The 16,078-nt window shown below is 45.8% G+C and overlaps 1 protein-coding gene across 1 annotated transcript in view; it reads left to right on the forward strand.

Annotated features, from left to right (window-relative positions):
* LOC106588960 (gamma-aminobutyric acid type B receptor subunit 2) overlaps positions 1 to 16,078 on the forward strand; it is a 471,406-nt gene that overhangs the window by 276,760 nt on the left and 178,568 nt on the right. Inside the window, exon 4 of the mRNA XM_014178545.3 lies at positions 10,783 to 10,884. Coding sequence (XP_014034020.3) covers positions 10,783 to 10,884 — 102 coding nt within the window. The remainder of the gene's footprint in view (positions 1 to 10,782; positions 10,885 to 16,078) is intronic.

Consider the following 16,078-nt stretch of genomic DNA (forward strand, 5'->3'; position numbering starts at 1 on the left):
TAGAGGGAGCCCCCCCCCCCCCCCCCCCCCTGTGAGACGGCATGTTGAGACATCAGAGCCTGCTTCCCAAATGGCTCCCTATGCCCTTTATAGTTCACTACTTTCTACCAGGGCCCATAGGGAACAGGGTGCTATTTGGGACGGATCTCAGGTGCAGCCTGCCAGGCTGAATGGGGTCTGGGAGGCTGATCTCAGGTGCAGCCTGCCAGGCTGAATGGGGTCTGGGAGGCTGATCTCAGGTGCAGCCTGCCAGGCTGAATGGGGTCTGGGAGGCTGATCTCAGGTGCAGCCTGGCAGGCTGAATGGGGTCTGGGAGGCTGATCTCAGGTGCAGCCTGCCAGGCTGAGTGGGGTCTGTGAGGGTGATCTTAGGTGAGGCCTGCCAGGCTGAATGGGGTCTGTGAGGTTGATGGTAAGGATGGTTCATGACAGGAAGCAGACACCTTCACAATGCTGCTGGGTGTTACTTGGGCCATTACCTGGATTACTTCTGTACTGCGTGTGTGCAGAAGTGTGTGTTGTGTGTAGAAGTATGTGTTGTGTGTGTGAGAGAGATAGAGAGAGAGAGCGCACACACACACACACAGTCAGTCAGACAGACAGACACGTGTACGCACGCACACACAAACTCACATACAAAAACACACACTGGTGTTCTGTAATGACACACTGGTGTTCTGTAATGACACACTGGTGTTCTGTAATGACACACTGGTGTTCTGTAATGACACACTGGTGTTCTGTAATGACACACTGGTATTCTGTAATGACACCCTGGTGTTCTGTAATGACACACTGGTGTTCTGTAATGACACACTGGTGTTCTGTAATGACACACTGGTGTTCTGTAATGACACACTGGTGTTCTGTAATGACCTTGTCTGTGTGAGAACACTGTGTCTCTGTTTGTATAGAAGGCTTAGGTGGGGTTTTGTGTGTGTTTGATGGGGATAATGAGTTTGAATTGGAGGCTTCACAAAGAAATATGTCTCTGGGTTTTAATGGGTTTTTGTGAATGTAAAGTAGCTGTTTTCCTTCAAAAACATGTTGTCCTTCCATCGGCCTCTCTCTTTCTCTTCCTCTCACAATACACAATATTATAATATTTACTTACACCGAAGGGAATCTATACTGAACATAAATATAAACGCAACATGTAAAGTGTTGGTCCCATGTTTCATTAGCTTAAATAAAAGATCCCAGACATTTTCCATACTCACCCCAAAAATGATTTATTTCACATTTTTTGCACAAATTTGTTTACATCCCTGCATTTCTCCTTTGCCAAGATAATCCATCCAACTGACAGGTGTGACATATCAAGAAGCTGATGAAACAGCATAATCATTACACAGGTGCACCTTGTGCTGTGGACAATGAAAGTGCACTATAAAATGTGTAGTTTTGTCACATAGCACAATGCCACAGATGTCTCAAGTTTTGAGGTAGCATGCAATTGGCATGCTGACTGCAGGAATGTCCCCCAGAGCTGTTGCAAGAGAATTGAATGTTAATTTCTCTACCATAAGCCGCATCCAACATTATTTTAGAGAATTTGGCAGTACGTTCAACCGGCCTCACACCCACAGACCACCTGTAACCAGGCCAGCCCAGGACCTCCACATCTGTCTTCTTCACCTGCGGGATCGTCTGAGACCAGTTAACCAGATAACTGATGAAACTGAGGGTTTACAAAACAACAAAGAATTCTGCACAAACTGTAAAAAAAAAAACGTCTCAGGGAAGCTCATCTGCATGCTCGTCGTCCTCACCAGGGTCTTGACCAGACTGATGTTTGGCATCGTAACCGACTTCTGCTCACCTTCGATGGCCACTGGTACACTGGAGAAGTGTGCTCTTCATGGATGAATCCCGGTTTCAACTCTACCGGGCAGATGGCAGACAGTGTGTATGGCGTTATGTGGGTGAGCGGTTGGCTGATGTCAACGTTGTGAACAGAGTGCCCCATGGTGGCGATGGGGTTATGGTATGGGGAGGCATAAGCTACGGACATCGAACACAATTCCATTTTATCGATGGCAATTTGAATGCACAGAGATACCGTGATGAGATCCTGAGGCCCATTTTCGTGGCATTCATCTGCCGCCATCACCTCATGTTTCAGCATGATAATGCACTGCCCCATGTCGCAAGGATCTGTGCACAATTCCTGGAAGCAGAAAATGTCCCAGTTCTTCCATGGCCTGCATACTCACCAGACATCCAGTTCCCTCCAATATCCAGCAACTTCACACAGCCATTGAAGTGGACTAGGACAACATTCCACTGGCCACAATCAACAGCCTGATCAACTCTATGCGAAGGAGATGTGTCACGCTGCAAGAGACAAATGGTGGTCACACCAGATACTGACTGGTTTTCGGATCCACGCCCCTACCATTTGTTTTAAGTACCTGTCACCAACAGATGCATATCTGTATTCCCAGTCATGTAGATTCGAGCCTAATGATAGATTAGGGCCTAATGAATTTATTTCAATTGACTGATTTCCTTATATGAATTGTAACTCAGTAAAATCTCACAATTTGTGCCACCCATAAGTGAGAAACCTACATGCCAAGTTGAGATATTGTGTTCCTTACAGGTTATAGAAAAGACAAGAAACGATCTGTTCAGACTGCAGTCCTACCTACCTACTACAGGTTATAGAAAAGAGCAGAAGCTAACCATTCAGACCCCAGTCAAACCTACCTACCCACCCACCTACCCACCCGCTCACCTACCTACCTACCCACCTACCTACCTACCCACCTACCTACCTACCCACCTACCTAATTACCTACCTACAGGTTATGGAAGATTTTTTGGGGGGGGGATTTTTTCCAGTAGGTTTCCTGAAGGAGAAAGACTCCATTTCTATGTCAAACATAATAAAACAAAAACACTTTAGTAAATATTATGGTACTTTACGCAAAAACACTACAGTAAATACAACAGTATAATGCAGTCTGCAAAAATACTTCAGTAACTACTACAGTATAGTACAGTATAGTACATACTACAGTATACTACAATCCCCAAAACTCTACAGCAAATAATACAGTATAGTACAGTCTGCAAAAAAACTAAAGTAAATACTACAGTATACTACAATCCCAAAACACTATTGTAAATACTACAGTGATTCAGAGGGGTTGGGTTAAATACAGAAGACACATTTCAGTTGTACAGCTGACTAGGTATCCCCCTTTCCTTTACAGTATACTACAATCCGCAAACAACTACATTCATTACTATTGTACCTATAGTTAACTATAATTTATACTATAGTTAACTGTAAATACTACAGCATACTACAGTAAACACTACAGTAAAATCCACAAAAACACTTCAGTGAATACTATAGTACTTATACCATAGTTTTCTATAGTATTTTTTTCATGTGGGGTTGTCCAACATTAGCTCAATGCTCTGCTATGTGTAGACAACATCTTGGCAAAGTTATTGGATCAATACAAGCTGGTTTTGCTCTTCAGGAACAATACTTTGGAGCAGACAAGCTAATACATTGTGTTCTGATGCTGTCAATGATCATACGGGCCTAAATCAGACATAAACAAGAAGACAATTGAATACACTGACAGACGGTTTCCAAGAAGAGCAGCCCTTGTCTCTCTTAAGAGCTTTTCCATTTGATAGATGTCATGTTCCTTCCATTCCCAATGGAAGTGGACAAATCCATCTGCGGCCCCACAGAATGTCTGTGTGTTTGAGTGAGTGTATGTGTGTGTGTGTGTGTGTGTGTGTGTGTGTGTGTGTGTGTGTGTGTGTGTGTGTGTGTGTGTGTGTGTGTGTGTGTGTGTGTGTGTGTGTGTGTGTGTGTGTGTGTGTGTGTGCATGTGCACGATCTTATGCACGTTCCTACGTGTGGGTTTATTGAACCGGCTTAGTTCAACAGTACATTTTGTCATAGCTGTTGAGAATTGAGCATAGAGGAATTGGTGGTTGAGCTATAGCAAGGAGTTTGTGAGGCCAAGAGAATGAATCAGGGAGAATGAGTGTGCCCTGGTTGCGTCTTAAATGGCACCCTACTCCCTACAGTATGTAGTACACTTCTTTTGACCAGAGCCTTATGGGTTTCCTGATGGACCCTGGTGAAAAGTACTTATTAGGCAATAGGGTGCCATTTGGAACATAGCCATAGTCCACGGAAAGATGACCCACTACGGGTGTCAACATGGCACAGGGAGGCAAACCTCTTTCTCTTCACATTATCATCTACCCCTCACGTCCATTACCTACCACTGTGTTGGCTCAATGCATCAACTATATAGTAGCTTCCCAATAAATAGAGGGTAGGGGGGCAATAAGTCCTAGATATGCTGTTTACAAATGAAGTACACAGATACACATATGCATTAACACACAGACACACCCCAAACACAAAATGACTGACTGACGCCACATGACTCTTAAAGCCTTTTTCACCTTAGCATTTAACACCATAGTACCCTCCAAACTCGTCATTAAGCTCGAGATCCTGGGTCTCGACCCCGCCCTGTGCAACGGGGTCCTGGACTTCCTGATGGGCCGCCCCCAGGTGGTGAGGGTAGGTAGCAACATCTCCACCCCGCTGATCCCCAACACTGGGGCCCCACAAGGGTGCGTTCTCAGCCCTGTCCTGTACTCCCTGTTCACCCATGACTGCATGGCCATGCACGCCTCCAACTCAATCATCAAGTTTGCAGACGACACTACAGTGGTAGGCTTGATTACCAACAACGACGATACGGCCTACAGGGAGGAGGTGAGGGCCCTCGAAGTGTGGTGTCAGGAAAATAACCTCACACTCAATGTCAACAAAACAAAGGAGATGATCGTGGACTTCAGGAAACAGCAGAGGGAGCAGCCCCTATCCACATCGACGGGACAGTAGTGGAGAAGGTGGAAAGTTTTAAGGTCCTCGGCGTACACATCATGGACAAACTGAAATGGTCCACCCAAACAGACAGCGTGGTGAAGAAGGCGCAGCAGCGCCTCTTCAACCTCAGGAGGCTGAAGAAATTCGGCTTGTCACCAAAAACACTAAAACTTTTACAGATGCACAATCAAGAGCATCCTGCCGGGCTGTATCACCGCCTGGTACGGCAGCTGCTACTTGCCCTCCAGGACACCAACACCACCCGATGTCACAGGAAGGCCAAAAAGATAATCAAGGACAACAACTACCTGAGCCACTGCCTGTTCACCCCGCTATCATCCAGAAGGCAAGGTCAGTACAGGTGCATCAAAGCAGGGACTGAGAGACTGAAAAACAGCTTCTATCTCAAGGCCATCAGACTGTTAAACAGCCATCACTAGCATTGAGTGGCTGCTGCCAACATACTGACTCATCTCTAGCCACTTTAATAATGAAAAATGTATGTACAGTGAGGGAAAAAAGTATTTGATCCCCTGCTGATTTTGTACGTTTGCCCACTGACAAAGAAATGATCAGTCTATCATTTTAATGGTAGGTTTATTTGAACAGTGAGAGACAGAATAACAACAAAAAAATCCAGAAAAACGCATGTCAAAAATGTTATAAATTGATTTGCATTTTAATGAGGGAAATAAGTATTTGACCCCCTCTCAATCAGAAAGATTTCTGGCTCCCAGGTGTCTTTTATACAGGTAACGAGCTGAGATTAGGAGCACACTCTTAAAGGGAGTGTTCCTAATCTCAGCTTGTTACCTGTATAAAAGACACCTGTCTACAGAAGCAATCAATCAATCAGATTCCAAACACTCCACCATGGCCAAGACCAAAGAGCTCTCCAAGGATGTCAGGGACAAGATTGTAGAGCTACACAAGGCTGGAATGGGCTACAAGACCATCGCCAAGCTGCTTGTTGAGAAGGTGACAACAGTTGGTGCGATTATTTGCAAATGGAACACAAAAGAACTATCAATCTCCCTCGGCCTGGGGCTGGAGTTGCAATGATCATGAGAACGGTGAGGAATCAGCCCAGAACTACACGGGAGGATCTTGTCAATGATCTCAAGGCAGCTGGGACCATAGTCACCAAGAAAACAATTGGTAACACACTACGCCGTGAAGGACTGAAATCCTGCAGCGCCACCAAGGTCCCCCTGCTCAAGAAAGCACATATACATGCCCGTCTGAAGTTTGCCAATGAACATCTGAATGATTCAGAGGACAACTGGGTGAAAGTGTTGTGGTCAGATGAGACCAAAATGGAGCTCTTTGGCATCAATTCAACTTGCCGTGTTTGGAGGAGGAGGAATGCTGCCTATGACCCCAAGAACACCATCCCCACCGTCAAACATGGAGGTGGAAACATTATGCTTTGGGGGTGTTTTTCTGCTAAGGGGACAGGACAACTTCACTGCATCAAAGGGATGATGGACGAGGCCATGTACCGTCAAATCTTGGGTGAGAACCTCCTTCCCTCAGCCAGGGCATTGAAAATGTGTATTCCAGCATGACAATGACCCAAAACACACGGCGAAGGCAACAAAGGAGTGGCTCAAGAAGAAGCACATTAAGGTCCTGGAGTGGCCTATAGAAAATCTGTGGAGGGAGCTGAAGGTTCGAGTTGCCAGACTTGGAGAAGATCTGCAAAAAGGAGTGGGGCAAAATCCCTCCTGAGATGTGTGCAAACCTGGTGGCCAACTACAAGAAACGTCTGAACTCTTATTGCCAACAAGGGTTTTGCCACCAAGTACTAAGTCATGTTTTGCAGAGGGGTCAAATACTTATTTCCCTCAATAAAATGCAAATCATTTTATAACATTTTTGACATGCGTTTTTCTGGATTTATTTGTTGTTATTCTGTCTCTCACTGTTCAAATAAACCTACCATTAAAATTATAGACTGATCATTTCTTTGTCAGTGGGCAAACGTACAAAATCAGCAGGGAATCAAATACTTTTTTCCCTCACTGTAATAAATGTATCACTAGCCACTAGCCACTTTACTCTATAACATCTACTGCATCTTGCCTATGCCGTTCGGCCATCGCTCATTCATATATTTTTATGTTCATATTCTTATTCATCCCTTTACACTTGTGTGTACACGGTAGTTGTTGTGGAATTGGTAGATTACTTGTTAGATATTACTGCACGGTCGGAACTAGAAGCACAAGCATTTCGCTACACTCACATTAACATCTGCTAATAAGATTTGATTTGACATGCCTAGATATTGCTGTAGTACACTGTAGCATTTCCTGTAGCTGACTCACAATGCTTCCTGTTTATGTGTCTATTCTGGTTCACTTGACAGGTCACTGCAGGGTTAACTTTCATCACATCATACTGTAACCCCCCCCCCCCCACTCCAGGGCTGGGTCTAACCCTCCTAACCCTATGGAGATCCCCTCTCGCCTCGACGGCTGGTCAGCCTTCTGCTGCAGACCTCCTCTCTGCAGCACTGGAGCCCTGCAGCCCCTCTGCTTAAATCTTCACTTTAAGAGGTCCCGCCCCCCCGTGGGTTCTCTCTCTCTCTCTCTCTCTCTCTCTCTCTCTCTCTCTCTCTCTCTCAATTCAAAGGGCTTTATTGGAATGGGAAACATAATTTCTAATTGTTTATTTCACGTTTGTTTATTTTAAATTGCACTTGCTTTGGCAATGTAAACATAACAATAAACATTACACTCATAAATGTTTTAAAATAATATAAAATGTTATATTATGGCTAGTGTTGTAAAAATGTACAGATAGTTGAAGTACTAAAGAGAAAATAAATAAACATAAATATGGGTTGTATTTACAATGGTGTTTGTTCTTCACTGGTTGACCTTTTCTTGTGGCAACAGGTCACAAATATTGCTGCTGTGATGGCACACTGTGGTATTTCACCCAATAGATATGGGAGTTTATCGAAATTGCATTTGTTTTCGAACTCCTTGTGGGTCTGTGTAATCTGAGGGAAATGTGTCTCTAATATGGTCATACATTTGGCAGGAGGTTAGGAAGTGCAGCTCGGTTTCCACCTCATTTTGTGGGCAGTGTGCACATAGCCTGTCTTCTCTTGAGAACCAGGTCTGCCTACAGCGGCCTCTCTCAATAGCAAGGCTATGCTTACTGAGTCTGTACATAGTCAGAGCTTTCCTTAGTTTTGAGTCAGTCGCAATGGTCAGGTATTCTGCCACTGTGTGCTCTCTGTTTAGGGCCAAATAACATTCCAGTTTGCTCAATTTTTTTGTTAATTCTTTCCAATGTGTCAAGTAATGATCTTTTTGATTTCTCATGATTTGGTTGTGTCTAATTGTGTTGCTGTCCTGGGGCTCTGTGGGGTCTGTTTGTGTTTGTGTTTGTGAACAGAGCCCCAGGACCAGCTTGCTTAGGGGACTCTTCTCCAGGTTCATCTCTCTGTAGATGATGGCTTTGTTATGGAAGGTTTGGGAATCGCTTCCTTTTAGGTGGTTGTAGAATTTAACGGCTCTTTTTCAGGATTTTGATCATTAGCGCGTATCGTCCTAATTCTGCTCTGCATGCATTATTTGGTGTTTTACGTTGAACACAGAGGATGTTTTTGCAGAATCCTGCATGCATAGTCTCAATTTGGTGTTTGTCCCATTTTGTGAATTCTTGGTTTGTGAGCGGACCCCAGACTTCACAACCATAGAGGGCAATGGGTTCTATACCTGATTAAAGTATTTCTGTCCAGATCCTAATTGGGATGATGAATTTTCTGTTCCTTTTGACTCTTTTCACTCATACACACCTGGGTCTACAATGAGACACACTTTTCAGTATACATGACCTCCTAAGCAAATATCTTTCTGTACCCTACTGTGTCTGCCTCATGCTGCATTCAGCAGTAACAGATGCATGTTTTCCCCCAGAGTCCCTAAAAGACCACTACTCTCCCGGGGTTAAGTCAACATTAGCTCAGCAACATTAGCTAAGAAACACATGGAGCTCACTTCCTCATCGGTTTAATATCGAGTGCTTGAGACTCAACGGGAACCAAGAGGCATTTTTCTTGAGCCTAAGTTACATTCTAACGTATTAATTGACAATTACAAATGGTTTAAGCTGGGGGGGGGATACTGAGACTAAATGGTTTCAGCTGGGGGGGGATACTGAGACTAAATGGTTTCAGCTGGGGGGGATACTGAGACTAAATGGTTTCAGCTGGGGGGGGGATACTGAGACTAAATGGTTTCAGCTGGGGGGGGGATACTGAGACTAAATGGTTTCAGCTGGGGGGGGATACTGAGACTAAATGGTTTCAGCTGGGGGGGGGATACTGAGACTAAATGGTTTCAGCTGGGGGGGGATACTGAGACTAAATGGTTTCAGCTGGGGGGATACTGAAACTAAATGGTTTCAGCTGGGGGGGATACTGAGACTAAATGGTTTCAGCTGGGGGGGGATACTGAGACTAAATGGTTTCAGCCGGGGGGGATACTGAGACTAAATGGTTTCAGCTGGGGGGGGGATACTGAGACTAAATGGTTTCAGCTGTGGGGGATACTGAGACTAAATGGTTTCAGCTGGGGGGGGATACTGAGACTAAATGGTTTCAGCTGGGGGGGGTACTGAGACTAAATGGTTTCAGCTGGGGGGGGATACTGAGACTAAATGGTTTCAGCTGGGGCGGGATACTGAGCCTAAATGGTTTCAGCTGGGGGGGGGGGGGGGGGGATACTGTGACTAAATGGTTTCAGCTGGGGGGGTGTACTGAGACTAAATGGTTTCAGCTGGGGGGGGATACTGAGACTAAATGGTTTCAGCCGGGGGGGATACTGAGACTAAATGGTTTCAGCTGGGGGGGGGGATACTGAGACTAAATGGTTTCAGCTGGGGGGGGATACTGAGACTAAATGGTTTCAGCTGGGGGGGGGGGGGTACTGAGACTAAATGGTTTCAGCTGGGGGGGGGGGATACTGAGCCTAAATGAATGGAGAAATAACTGATGTCTGTCCAAATCTCAGTAGGGGTGCAGGGTCCACTGGAGGTTGTCCACAGGCAGGCATGCTTCCGGGCTGGCATCCTATTCCCTATGTAGTTTACTAGTTTTGACCAGGACAAAAGAAGTGCACAATATAAGAATAGGGTGCCATTTGGGATACATACACCGTCTTCACAAAGTTAATCAGAGAACAGTGGAGAACAGTGCAATTAGACCTTACTGTATGTCTGGGTGGATATCCCCAGCTAGTATCCCCTCTAACCTACTGTCTGGTCTAGGGTACTCTCAAGGTTTCTTCCTACCCAAGGTGTTATTGCTTGCCACTGTCTATCGCCTCTGTTCGCCCTCTTTGGGGTTTAGGCCCGCATTGCTGTTAGTAAGCACTTTGTCCCAAATATATCTTTAAAAAGCACTATATAAATAAGACGTGAAATGACATGATGAATCATTATCCCCCTCTCTCGCTCTCTCTCTCTCTCTCTCTCTCTCTCATCTCTCTCTCTCTCTCTCTCTCTCCATCTCTCTCTCGCTCTCTCTCTCTCTCTATCTCTCTCTCCATCTCTCATCTCTCTCTTTCTCTCTCTCCATCTCTCTCTCTCTCTCTCCATCTCTCTCTCTCTCCATCTCTCTCTCTCTCCATCTCTCTCTCTCTCTCTCCCTCTCTCTCTCTCTCTATCTCTCTCTCCATCTCTCTCTCCATCTCTCTCTCTCTCTCTCTCCATCTCTCTCCATCTCTCTCTCTCTCTCCATCTCTCTCTCTCTCTCTCTCTCTCTCCCTCTCTCTCTCTCTCTCTCCCTCTCCCTCTCTCTCTCTCTCTCTCTCTCTCTCTCTCTCTCCCCATCTCTCTCCCCATCTCTCTCCCCATCTCTCTCCCTTTATCTGTCTCTCCCAGGTGAGGAATGACTTGACCAATGAGCTGGAAAAGGCGGACATCCAGATCGCTGACACTGAGAGCTTCTCCAACGACCCCTGTGTCAACGTCAAGAAGCTGAAGGTGAGTGATCCACAGAACCAGTTACAGTACAGCATAGGTACTTAGTGTACTGTGGAACCAGACCAGAACCCCTTAAGAATGAAAGTAATGAGTGTCTCCTGTTAATCTTGATATTACTGTAGTAGCACCTGGTATGTTTCTAAGACCTTCCTGTATTCACTGGAGTAAATGAACTGGAGGTCACACATCAGATGTACTGTATGCACTAAATGGATCTCTTGCATTTTACAGCACCAAGACCAGTATTTCTTTTCCTCAATACTGGTTGACACTGGTGTGTCTTAATGAGGTTATGTCAGTAGTTCTGAGAGTTTGGACAATTACCCATAATGACCTCCTGCTGTTATTCACACGCGCGCACACACACACTAGCTGTGACCCTGTGAGCCCAAAGTGGAGCTGCAGTGGCCGATTATAGTCTTAGACAACACCGTCTAACGCCCTCACTCCCCAGGCCTCTCAGCCCTCACAACACTGTCTAAGCCCCTCACTCTCCAGGCCTCTCAGCTCTCTGATCAACTCACATCACATAAGAGCTGGCGAAGCCTCACACAGACACACTCTCTCTCTCTTTCTCTCTCTGACACGCACACACACACACACACACACAAACACACACACAGAGAAAGAGAACTATGAGCCTTTCTATAATATACATGTACTTGTGTAAAGCTGACATTTTAAACTGATCAGAGTTAAAAATGCTAATTATCCTTCGTCTCGCAATGCTTTAAAGCCCTCTCTTTGGAACGGGACGGGCGGTGACAGCGCTGACACATGATTGGATAGCTCCTCTCTCATCTCTCCATTCGGTTGCCTGTCCCGCTGTTTCCATGTAATGTGATAAGAAACGGTGGCACGTATCAGTCTGGAGCAGGAAGTGTTGCCATGGCGTCTGGTAGGATGTGTGTAGCCACCAATAGACTGTAGTTTAAATCTGCGGTAGTGATGGGATTCCTAGAGAGAGAGCAGCAGTCAGATGCTGTCCACGGTGCTGAAACAGACAACCACCGTCAGATAGGAACTGTACTGTACAGGGGTCGAAACAGACAACCACCGTCAGATAGGAACTGTACTGTACAGGGGTCGAAACAGACAACCACCGTCAGATAGGAACTGTACTGTACAGGGGTCGAAACAGACAACCACCGTCAGATAGGAACTGTACTGTACAGGGGTCGAAACAGACAACCACCGTCAGATAGGAACTGTACTGTACAGGGGTCGAAACAGACAACCACCGTCAGATAGGAACTGTACTGTACAGGGGTCGAAACAGACAACCACCGTCAGATAGGAACTGTACTGTACAGGGGTCGAAACAGACAACCACCGTCAGATAGGAACTGTACTGTACAGGGGTCGAAACAGACAACCACCGTCAGATAGGAACTGTACTGTACAGGGACTGTTTCTTTTGTGTGTCTGTGTGTCTCTTTCTTTCTCTTTATCTCCCATGCACTCTGTCTAGCCTCTTTCTTTCCTCACTCACTCGCTCTCCCTCTCAATTCAATTCAATTTCAATTGAAAGGCTTTATTGGCATGGGAAACATATGTTATGATTGCCAAAGCAAGTGAAGTCTCTCTCTCTCTCTCATATATATATATATATATCTTGCGCTGTCTCTCTTTTTCTCATATACTCTATCTCCCATCTCTCTGTCTCTCGCTCTCTTTCATACACACTTGTCTTTTTCTCTCTCCGTTTCTTTCTCTCTCTTTCTTTCCATATGTCTCTCTCAGGCGCACGCACGCACACACACACGCACACACAAAGTTAAGCTCCTCAGAATGGATTAAGAACAGAGAGGTAGCTGTCAGGAGCACACCACAGGAAACGTATGTCTCTGTGGAGAAGCTGTGGCCATGTACCAGAGGTGTATACATTAAGAACTAACCGAAAGAAAACGTGACGAAAAATAAAATGACTAACCTACACTTTTCCAATAACAAACACTCGTTTTCGTTGCAAAACATTTTGCTACAGGTTTGCTACGGTGTGCACTCATGAATACACTGACTCCAGCCATATCACAAATTCCACTAACATCTTCAATGGAATTACTTTTTTATCAACTAAAGATAATACTGACAATCAAACCAAGACTCTGTAATAACCAACACTGCTACTTCCAGCACTAATACCATTACTAGTGTGTCAGACACTTTATTGCCTGTTATGGCATAAACATTTTTGGAGCCACACGTCATTGTCCACTCTGCAACATTTTCCTACCTGTGCTTTCAAATTGATGTAGTACCTTTGGTATTCCTAAGTCCCTGAACAGCTGAGAACTGCAGTATGTGTTTCTCATAACACTGCTGCCCCGGGTTCTAACTCATCAGTATCACACCTCTTCTCATAACACTGCTGCCCCTGGTTCTAACTCATCAGTATCACACCTCTTCTCACGATACTGCTGCCCCGGGTTCTAACTCATCAGTATCACACCTCTTCTCACGATACTGCTGCCCCGGGTTCTAACTCATCAGCATCACACCTCTTCTCATGACACTGCTGCCCCTGGTTCTAACTCATCAGTATCACACCTCTTCTCACAACACTGCTGCCCCGGGTTCTAACTCATCAGTATCACACCTCTTCTCATAACACTGCTGCCCCGGGTTCTAACTCATCAGTATCACACCTCTTCTCATGACACTGCTGCCCCTGGTTCTAACTCATCAGTATCACACCTCTTCTCACAACACTGCTGCCCCGGGTTCTAACTCATCAGTATCACACCTCTTCTCATGACACTGCTGCCCCTGGTTCTAACTCATCAGTATCACACCTCTTCTCACAACACTGCTGCCCCGGGTTCTAACTCATCAGTATCACACCTCTTCTCACGACACTGCTGCCCCTGGTTCTAACTCATCAGTATCACACCTCTTCTCACAACACTGCTGCCCCGGGTTCTAACTCATCAGTATCACACCTCTTCTCATAACACTGCTGCCCCGGGTTCTAACTCATCAGTATCACACCTCTTCTCATGACACTGCTGCCCCTGGTTCTAACTCATCAGTATCACACCTCTTCTCACAACACTGCTGCCCCGGGTTCTAACTCATCAGTATCACACCTCTTCTCATGACACTGCTGCCCCTGGTTCTAACTCATCAGTATCACACCTCTTCTCACGACACTGCTGCCCCGGGTTCTAACTCATCAGTATCACACCTCTTCTCACGACACTGCTGCCCCTGGTTCTAACTCATCAGTATCACACCTCTTCTCACGATACTGCTGCCCCTGGTTCTAACTCATCAGTATCACACCTCTTCTCATGACACTGCTGCCCCTGGTTCTAACTCATCAGTATCACACCTCTTCTCACGATACTGCTGCCCCGGGTTCTAACTCATCAGTATCACACCTCTTCTCATGACACTGCTGCCCCTGGTTCTAACTCATCAGTATCACACCTCTTCTCACAACACTGCTGCCCCGGGTTCTAACTCATCAGTATCACACCTCTTCTCATAACACTGCTGCCCCGGGTTCTAACTCATCAGTATCACACCTCTTCTCATGACACTGCTGCCCCTGGTTCTAACTCATCAGTATCACACCTCTTCTCACAACACTGCTGCCCCGGGTTCTAACTCATCAGTATCACACCTCTTCTCATGACACTGCTGCCCCTGGTTCTAACTCATCAGTATCACACCTCTTCTCACAACACTGCTGCCCCGGGTTCTAACTCATCAGTATCACACCTCTTCTCACGACACTGCTGCCCCTGGTTCTAACTCATCAGTATCACACCTCTTCTCACGATACTGCTGCCCCTGGTTCTAACTCATCAGTATCACACCTCTTCTCATGACACTGCTGCCCCTGGTTCTAACTCATCAGTATCACACCTCTTCTCACGATACTGCTGCCCCGGGTTCTAACTCATCGGTATCACACCTCTTCTCACGATACTGCTGCCCCGGGTTCTAACTCATCAGCATCACACCTCTTCTCATAACACTGCTGCCCCGGGTTCTAACTCATCGGTATCACACCTCTTCTCACGATACTGCTGCCCCGGGTTCTAACTCATCGGTATCACACCTCTTCTCACAACACTGCTGCCCCGGGTTCTAACTCATCGGTATCACACCTCTTCTCACGATACTGCTGCCCCGGGTTCTAACTCATCAGCATCACACCTCTTCTCATAACACTGCTGCCCCGGGTTCTAACTCATCAGCATCACACCTCTTCTCACAACACTGCTGCCCCGGGTTCTAACTCATCAGCATCACACCTCTTCTCATAACACTGCTGCCCCGGGTTCTAACTCATCAGCATCACACCTCTTCTCACAACACTGCTGCCCCGGGTTCTAACTCATCAGTATCACACCTCTTCTCACAACACTGCTGCCCCGGGTTCTAACTCATCAGTATAACATCTCTTTGTTTAGACTAATCCAGTGGTTGGATGGCAATACATCTCCTAATGTATCTGTAATACTCACGTAATGCCTTACTATAAGATCAGGGGTCTTCATCTGTCTCCTGTCCTGGAGAGCTATTGAGTGGGAAGGTTTTTGTTACAGCCCAGCACTAACACACCGGATTAAACTGGTCACGGTCCAGACTGAAAACCACATCGGTCAGTCGGTTGTTTGACACAGGTGTTTTAGTGTTGACATTAGACAATGTCCATTATTAGATCTAGTAAAGGCTCTTGCTATGGAGTAATCATCAAAGCCAGACGTGATGGTACTGTAATGGGTAGGACAGTGTCAGTCTATTAAACAGATAGACGTGCTCATGAACAGGCCTAGTGTGCCTCATACAGGCTGTGTCCCAAATGGCATCCTTTGACCATGTGCCCTGGTCAAAAGTAGTGCACTATATAGGGAATAGGGTGGCATTTGGGACACAACATCAGGTTTTAGTAAAGCCATGTAATCATGCCTAGTGTTGTGTTACACATCCTCATTGTGTTTGTAGTGTTATTACATTAACCCAAGAGTAAAGTGACTAACAGCATCGCCAGCATGGATTAATCAACTGTCTGGGAAGCTGCTGCCATTGGTTAATACATACTGTACTGTAACCACCTGACCTGAAAGTGAATAAGAATAGCCATAACAAAACTCCATCCCAGAGACCAGCAGGACCCAAACAGAACAACCTTAAAACTTTGGGCTCAAATCCAGTTAACGGGATCGATTTGACACATCCA

This window comes from Salmo salar, chromosome 27 (genome assembly GCF_965601325.2).
Source record: "Salmo salar chromosome 27, fSalSal1, whole genome shotgun sequence".
NCBI lineage: Eukaryota > Metazoa > Chordata > Actinopteri > Salmoniformes > Salmonidae > Salmo > Salmo salar.